The sequence below is a fragment of the Eufriesea mexicana genome, unplaced genomic scaffold, assembly GCF_001483705.2.
Source record: "Eufriesea mexicana isolate 0111107269 unplaced genomic scaffold, ASM148370v2 scaffold620, whole genome shotgun sequence".
In the NCBI taxonomy this organism is placed as follows: domain Eukaryota; kingdom Metazoa; phylum Arthropoda; class Insecta; order Hymenoptera; family Apidae; genus Eufriesea; species Eufriesea mexicana.
Genome location: NW_016908778.1, coordinates 435,903 through 444,620, shown reverse-complemented (window position 1 = coordinate 444,620; position 8,718 = coordinate 435,903). Strand labels below are relative to the sequence as shown.

At 43.0% G+C, this 8,718-nt stretch overlaps 1 protein-coding gene across 17 annotated transcripts in view; it reads right to left on the bottom strand.

Moving 5' to 3' along the window:
• Positions 1 to 1,037: 1,037 nt before the first annotated feature.
• Mhc (myosin heavy chain) overlaps positions 1,038 to 8,718 on the bottom strand; it is a 53,301-nt gene continuing 45,620 nt past the window's right edge. For 13 of the 17 annotated variants that reach the window (XM_017898151.1, XM_017898152.1, XM_017898156.1 and 10 more), the window contains 6 exons: positions 8,680 to 8,718; positions 6,862 to 7,223; positions 5,607 to 6,002; positions 5,194 to 5,538; positions 4,403 to 4,651; positions 1,038 to 1,787 (listed from right to left, as the gene is read on the bottom strand). In XM_017898151.1, the coding sequence (XP_017753640.1) occupies positions 1,704 to 1,787; positions 4,403 to 4,651; positions 5,194 to 5,538; positions 5,607 to 6,002; positions 6,862 to 7,223; positions 8,680 to 8,718 (1,475 nt within the window). In that variant the 3' untranslated portion in view covers positions 1,038 to 1,703. Of the gene's footprint in view, positions 1,788 to 2,797; positions 2,860 to 4,402; positions 4,652 to 5,193; positions 5,539 to 5,606; positions 6,003 to 6,861; positions 7,224 to 8,679 lie in introns of all 17 variants that reach the window. The other 4 variants (XM_017898146.1, XM_017898147.1, XM_017898142.1 and 1 more) reach the window with 2 other exon arrangements.

The window sequence follows — 8,718 nt, the reverse complement described above, 5'->3', positions numbered from 1 at the left end:
GGTAGTGGTTAGAGCCTACATCGCAGACGAGGGGTTGAAACCCTGACGGGAAAGCTACGCTTTGTATAGCTCGGGCGCCGTCCATCCTGAGACGGTAGAGACTTAGAAAGGTCCCGATCCTACCAAGGGTGACAAAATGGGGCTTGCACACTATACGTCAAATTGGTAGTTCTGCTTGTGTTCTGTGGCATATACGGAACGCGCGTATCTCAATCCCGCGCCAATGGGGGTCATGTGGATTAGTCCCAAGCATCAGTATGCTATCGTGTTTTGCCTAGGGCACAGGGTCGGTAATATAGTATTTTCTAATGCGAATAATAATATTTCAAAAACGGTATTTCAAGGATTAATAGTACTATACGCTAATAGGACATAAAACAGTCCACCACTTAACTTGGGACGTGAGGGTTCTAGGGCCACAACAGCAGGCACATATTTGTGTTTCTGGGCCATAGTGACGCGTTTACGTGGGACATATTTATGCGTCCCTCGGCCCTAACAGTTGTCATCGTTGAACGCATATATGCGTTTCTCTGCTAAACTGATGGTTTCCGCAGAACGCATATATGCGGCACTCGTCCGTAAAGGGTTAGGAAAAGGTCTGTAACGCTCTCTGATCACCAACGAACCGATTCTTTCCAGCCCTAGCCCAAACGTCGTGATCCGCGTGTCCGCGAGTCGTAGAGCGCTGGTCGAAAAGACATAAACCAGGCGCTCACTGACTCGGGACCCTCGATGTCGCTACGAGTAGAAACAAAATGTTGGTTTCCTTTTTCGCATCTACAGCAGTGTTTCTATAGATATTTAAGTGTACATTACTAATCGCTAAAGATAAGGCATGCGAAGCAATAAACGTGATATTTGGTTCTTAATTTTATTTATTGCTTATTTATTTTAATAAATACATACTTCGGCTCTCTTTATAAATTACAATTAAGTTTATAGGATAGGATTATCATTTCGATGACGTATATAATAATGCGCGCTGCCGTTCAAATCCGCGACTAGCGTTAAATTTTTCTTCATTCCTCATTTTCTTATATCGTGTAATCTCGTTCCTTTTTGTTATGTCGTTCCGTGTTTTGCAGTGTGTATATCATTTTTATTTCATCGATTCGTCCGCTTGATTCGCGCGTATGCCAGTATGCACATGTTCGTTTCTTTTTCTGCCACGTTTTCATAAAACAACGTTTAAATTTCGAGCTGGCTCTCGTCTTTCATTTCGACCGCTCGCACCTTTCATTTCTCTCGTTTTCTCTCTTGCTCTCCCACTCTCACTCTTTCACTCTCTCTTTCCTCGACCGTCAGCGCGAGTGGTGAAGGCAATCATTCTCCTCCACGTTTGTTATTAACTGATTTATTTTCCGATGATCAAATATATATATATACGTAAAAATATACACTACTGTAAATGTTAAAACGAGCAATTTTTTTTGATTTTTTTAAATCGATCAATATCGTTTTCATTTTTATTTCCGAAACTGGCAAGGTGATTAAGCACGGACATTCTCGTGTCAATGAAAGTAAAGAACGTGAGAGTTACTTTCTGTACTTTAGCGTGATGGTGTGTGTAGGTATGAAGACAATGGGATGAGTTATTTGAGTGAAATGACACGATGAAAGTTCGCCGGTTTGCGATCAATTCATTCGTTTAGATTAAGCTGTTACGATTGTGTTTTATAACAAGTTGGTCGCGTAGATTTTTACAGTTCACCATCGGGCTGCAGGTCGAAGCGTGGCGGGAATGCGGAACCATCCAATTGGGGTTTGAACGCAGGTCGGTGTGGCTGAAAAATTCAAAAGACCATCTTATTATTTCCGTCTTTGGCTCCTGAGATCGTTGTTAACGATGGGGCGGTGAATTTGTTCGAAAGCAGTTTTTCCAAGAAAATCTTTTTCGAATTTTAGCGATGGGATCAAGTTCGTATATCGTTCTCTTTTCATTTGGGGAATTTTCGCGGTCGCTGTGCAAATATTTTCTCTTTATTTTCTCTTTTTTCTTTATCGCGAAATTCTTTCGTCTCGAACATCGTGAGACTATCACGGTGATACTCGACGAATGATTCTTAATTCCATCCCTAATCCAAATCCCATCTGAATCCCATCCTTAACCAGGATCTAATTATATTTGATACATATAGAGAAAAACATTTTTGGGGTATTTAGTGACACGTTCTTTGTGTCCTTTTCATACAATTTGCGTATTTATCGCAGATGATTGGTGTTGCAATCGAAAACCAACAATGGGATATTAATCGAGGGTCGTAATACCTCTCTTGCATAATTTTTGGAATGATTTTGTCTTCTTAGTTTCGTGAAAAGAAACAAAGTGGTCGATGTATTTACGAGTATGGCGAAAGTCATAATTAGCAACGACAAATGACCGATGACGTGATCTCGATTGTTATATCTCATCGCGTGGCGTACACTGTCTAAGTAAAAAACATACGTAAACAAATCTATTCACGCGTACATGTGACTAACTAATCACTAACCAAGCAATGACTCGGCTAAATTTTGTACAGAGGGATCTACAGTGATCCGTTCGTGATCTATCGTGAATTTATTGGGATAGGTAGTACACAACGTTAATGACCAGGACCAAGCTTCATACTCGTAAGGTATGCCCCTTGAAGTGTTATCAGCTTTTCACACAGGTTCAAAAAAATAAGACATTGACGATCGGCAGATCGGGGATACGGAACAATTCCGTCTATATATAATTGCTTTCTTGCGATTATTGTGCTCTCCCTTCTTCCGACACACACACGTGCTTATGACACGTGCACAAACTTACATGGACCGGCGCGGTGCTCTTTACTCCATTGCGGAGGGCGCCTTACGGGCCTTCTGTTGGGGCTATACAGGGACATACAGATTTAGAATTAGAGATAATTGCCGCAATCTCTCATTTCTTTCATCTTATATAAGAGTTCCTTCGTCGACTCGACATTCGTTACTCGATCCTATGTATCATTTTCCGGGGCGAAGATTTTACTGCGGGATAACTGAGATTGGGTATGCACCTAACCTGACAAGTCTCAAGAAGAGATCCCTATTATGCTAAAATGTTTCTTGCTTCGCGTACATCTTATGCTGTAAGGTGCATATTACTTAGCTCCAAATGTATTATCTACATCAACTATTTTCATTACTACATGTTATTATATATTGTAAGAGTACGTAAGAATATGCGAGTTCTGGTTACTCATTAGTAGTAGTAGATTAACCCTTTACATTCGACGATTTTTTGGTTAAAGAAGAGTATGAGTTCAAAGACTTTCTGATATAAAGCTGAAGATATTTGTTTCAGCAGTAAATAAGAAATCGTATAATAATTAACAAGTAGAATTACTTGATTTCGGTACCTCGAACACCGTTACATTATCTTAAATTTGACGTATTAATTAATATCGATCTTCGAAATTTTATCAAATGGCGACTGAGGGGCGCTTATTGAGTGCAAAGGGTTAACAAAGAAGGCCCACCTTTCACCCTTTGCACTAAAGATGGCTGTTAATTAATATATCAAGTTCACAATTACCGAAGTAAAATAATTCTACGTCTTAATTTGCACACGATTTCTTATTTACCGTTTTAAAAATATCGTCGACTTTATGGCAGAAAATCTTCGAATTACTATTTTCCTGGAACGAAAAAATCATCGTGTGCAAAAGGTTAATCCTTTCGGTACTACTGCCGCCCATTAGTGGTGGCCATGACACCTTCACTGGGTACTACCGCCTCCTAGTGGCGGCATCACGAAACGTCACCGATGGCGGTCGCGGTCCGAGCGAAAAGTTTACTGTCAATCACGCTCGAAATTTCCATGAATACCGCAAAACACGTTTTCGTGGCTTACGCTGCCATACAACCACTCTTGTGGCAAACTTCCTCGTACCGAAAGTGTTAAAAAGGCATCTCGAGTAGCGGATCGCGGAGTTTCACGTGAGAGACGAGCCCGGCATGAGAATATCGTATCTAACGGAATAAAATACAATGATAGACTCATTTTAACCCAGCCCTTTCTTCTGCTCCCCTTACAATATATAATAATTGAACCTTCATTTCCTTTTGACTCGTTTCTATACTTGGCATCGATATCACGGAATCTCTCGGAGGATCTTCGATTAAATTTGCGAAATAACGACTACGAATTGACATTAATACCGAAAATAACCGATTTCAGAATTAGCTGAGAGTTTTCATTTCATTCGTTTAAATACCTAACTTCCGAAAGGGTTTTTGACACTAATACGGCGAAGATATTCTACGTATAAACTGAAGGATTCAATTCTTCCTTGCATAAAGAAACATCACTGCTAAGCATGGTATATAGAGAGTATAGAAGGGTACGGTATGGTTGCAAATGTCGACTATGGTAATTTTAATATCGACTTACCGCTGGGCTCAGTCCACGCGCAGCACTTCCTCCGCGTCCTTTAGTACGGAACTTGGTGATGGCCTGTTCTGCGAGGTCCGCCCTTTCCTCCGCTTCTTCCAGTTCTTGTTGCGCCTTGCGGAATTTAGCGAGATTCAGAGCAGCGATTTCTTCAGCCTCCTCTATCTGCCTCTTGTATGTCTTGATCTTCTGTTGAAGCTTGTCGACAAGATCTTGCATGCGCTCATGGTTCTTGCGGTCTTCGTCAGCCTATGGATTTCAACGATAGTTATTATTAATCAAGCATTTAAAATTCGCTTTGTGGTGGTTCGCACTGCGTATGCCGGCGCTCGTCGCGGTGGACGGGACAATAATCTCGGCGTCGTAGAATGCCACGAACTGATCCCGAGTCCTGTGTCTTAGGAGCTTTTAAAGCTGCCGAGTGTGCACGGAAAGGGTGGGAAAGAACCGCCAACCCGCGCGCGGGAAAAACTATGTTTCCACGGGAACCGTTTGCGCGGGAAAGTCGTGATGACTGCAGAGGGGGGTCGTAAATCAAGCGAGACGTTGGTCAGCAACATCACTGCCCGGTTCCAAACTAATCCCCGGCATGACATTGACGATAGCCAATGCCATCCCGGGAACAATGCCTGCTGGCCTGCAGTGACTGCTGGTACGTTTCGGAGATACACCCGGTGCACACTCGGCCCTAATTTACCTGCTCCTTTGGCATGGGCGTAGTGGCGAAATCTTAGCCGCCACAGCTTCTTTTAGTAGATTCAGTTAGTAGACCTGTATCGTTCAATTCGTACCTGGAAGCTGAGTTCCTTGATGCGGCGTTCGGACTTGCGAAGGTTCTTCTGGGCGTCAGCGTGTCTCCTCTGTTCTCCGTCAAGCTCGTTCTCCAATTCACGGACGCGTTGTTCGAGTTTCTGGATCGCCTTCTTGCCACCTTTCAGGGCATTAGCTTCGGCTTCATCCAGGCGTACTTGCAATTCCTTGATCTGGGTCTCGAGTGCTTTGCGGAGTTTCTCTTGCGTCTGAGCATGATCTTGTTCAGCTCGGAGTTCGTCTGCCAGTCTAGCGGCATCGACCATAGCTTTCTTTGCTTTCTCCTCGGAGTTTTTGGCTTCGTTCAACAGCTCATCCAGATCAGACTAGAAAAGAAATTGGGATTATTAAAAATTTTAACGAATAAAGGGAACACAAGGGCAAAGACACTCACGTGAAGGGTCTGGAGTTCAGCTTCGAGTTTCCTCTTGGCAGCAGAGATAGAAGCGTTCTGAGCACCCAGTTCGTTAAGTTGCTCGTGGCAATCAGCCAATTCTTGTTCAGCCTGGCGACGTCCACGGTCAGCTTGTTCGAGAAGAGTGCGGCTTTCCTCGAGTTCGTTCTGGAGAGCGTTTGCCCGACGTTCCGAAATTCCAAGGAGTTCTCTTGCTTCGTCGCGTGCCCGTTGTTCCTCTTCGAGCGCGGTCTGCACATCCTTCAGTTGCTGTTGGTATCTCTTGATGTTCTTCTGAGCTTCAGCGTTCGCCTTGTTTGCGTGGTCCAAAGCGATTTCTAACTCGTTGATGTCGGCTTCCAGTTTCTTCTTCATACGTAAGGCCTCAGCTTTGCCCTGAAAAGTGTACGAAACGAATCGATTACCTTAACGCTTTCACTACTATGGGTGACTATGGTTACGGGACACGAGATGCCACCTACACACAATGGGTGACTATAGTCATCGGCCAAAGATTAACCACTTGCGCTGGAAAGACGTGTCACGCACGTCGTAATGCTTTTGTCACCAAATCGCCAACGACGTGGTATACACGTCGTAATGCTTTTGTCACAGAATCGCCAACGACGTGGTATACACGTCGTAATGCTTTTGTCACCAAATCGCCAACGACGTGGTATACACGTCGTAATGCTTTTGTCACAGAATCGCCAACGACGTGGTATACACGTCGTAATGCTTTTGTCACTAAATCGCCAACGACGTGGTATACACGTCGTAATGCTTTTGTCACAGAATCGCCAACGACGTGGTATACACGTCGTAATGCTTTTGTCACAGAATCGCCAACGACGTGGTATACACGTGTTAGGCAATTGTTACAGAAGCACTGGACGGTTCTGGCACCTAGAAGGAATCTGTGGATTCCTTGCCACCGCAAGTGGTTAAGACAAGTGCTTTCATTCTGCTTAGCTCTTTTCGTAAAGAATTGCAAACACTATTGAGATGATCGATTTTTCATTTTCTTTTTTTTTTGTTTTTCTAAAGACTTGGCCCCGAATGCTAAAGACAGCGCGAGTATAATGTTTCCACCTTCAGTATGGGAATAGAAGAACCCGTCATAGCGAAAGGGTTAAAGAAACTTTTCGAAAGGAAAATATAAAATTCGGTACTAATTGGCTTGAGTGTGAATTGGAACACGATGTTTGCGTTTGTTCATCGAAATAGTTCCCCGAAAAGTTTTATTAAAGCTCACCTTAGCTTCAGCTTCGAGCGATGCTTGCATAGAATCGAGAGCACGCTGGTGGTTCTTCCTGGTATTTTCGAATTCTTCCTCTTTTTCCTGGATGCGTCGGTCAATCTCTTGTCTCACTTGACTCAGTTCGAGTTGGCTGCGCAGTACTTTGTTTTCTTCTTGTTCCAAAGCGGCCTCAGCTTCTTCCAGGGCGGCTTGAAGTTCATCTTTCTCAGCCTCCAGGCGCTTTCTGGCCTTCTCGATCTCGTGAATGTTGCGTCCACCTTCGCCAATCTGGTCCAACAGATCTTTCACCTCGTCGGCGAGGTTCTTGTTTTCGCGACGGACAGCTTCCAATTGTTCCTGGCCTTCTTCGTATGCACCTATTCGAATACGCAAAGTGTTAACATTGGGGTATCGCGAGACGAAGGTACATAAGAATAGAAATATTATTGAGAGGGATAGCAGAATGATTTATGACAGCATTTATGACTGCATAGAGTTCAATTCGAGCAACGAACGAAAGATTAGGAATGCTTCCGAGTATTTCAAGTACTTGGCCCACCGAGGGCGAGATCGCGTGGGAAATGAGAGATAGAGGAAAAATGACTGCGTATGAAAGAAGAGAGAATGTTGCATGGTTCCTAGGGACCAGCGCTAGATTTTCCGTTCAGGCCTCGTCGGTCCATATGGCCCATAAGGGCCCGCATGACGGCTAACTATGGCGTGAACGGAACGGCACGTAAAACCGGCGTGGCGTTTAAACCGTGTTAAATAAGGATGCAAGGGCGCGGGCGAGGCTGTAGATAAAGAGTAGGTAAAGAGTCAGAGTATATAGAGTTTAGCGAATCATAGCGAGAATATATAGAATGCGTAGAGTGTGTGTGATCGTAATAGAGTTTTAAAGAGTTGTAATTAGAATTGCAATGAAGACGACGCTGTATTTTAACTCAAATCTGTTTCTGTTATTAACCCTTCGCACTCGACGATTTTTTAGCTAGAGAAGAGTAGAAATTCAAAAATTCTCTACTAAAAACTGACGATACTTTTTTGATCAGTAAATAAAGAATTGTATAATAATAGAATTATAGAATTATTTGATTTCGATACCTCGCATACTGTAACATTACATTAAACTTGATATATTAATTAACACATTGCGTACGGGTGACGAGATATCTCGGTTTCAGGTACCTTCGACTCAATCGATGATTTAAGGAATTAAAAATAAATTTTCTTGTTACGTTACCAGAGTAACGAAGTCTCCCATATATAAAATAATATTTAAGAATACCTTATGTGAATTTAATACCAAATGTGAATTAAAAAAGTGCATATATGCATCGTATAAAGTGTTTCTGGGTCGCCAAAAACGCGTTGCGCGAGCAGAGTGCCATACGCAATGTGTTAATATTGATCTTCCAAATTTTATGAAATGGTGACTGCAACTTACTTTTCGAGTGCAAAGGGTTAAAAGCTGTCGTTGTTTATCAAACCTACAGATTTTTGTCTGTGAAGGGAATATCGGGGAATAATCCTATGCAGATTAACTCTTTCACTGCGAATAGCGCCTGTATGCGCTCAACCAGAGTTGCTCTCGCTAAACGAATAGCGCCTGTAGACGCTCAACCAGAGTTACTGTCTATGAGGGAAGAGCGCCTTTAGGCGCCGTGCATTTGCTATCAGTTCCTAACGCACACCGCGTTGATCGTGTCAATCTCCTACTGTCACTGACTACCCAGAGAGCAATTAATTTCTGAGCACTTCGCAGCGAAAAGGTTAATATCACTTAATAGTACAAAGAACGATATACGTATATATGTAAAAGGCTGTAAGTACCTCTGAGCCTGAACAGTTCCGTGCTGTAGTTGCGGCATT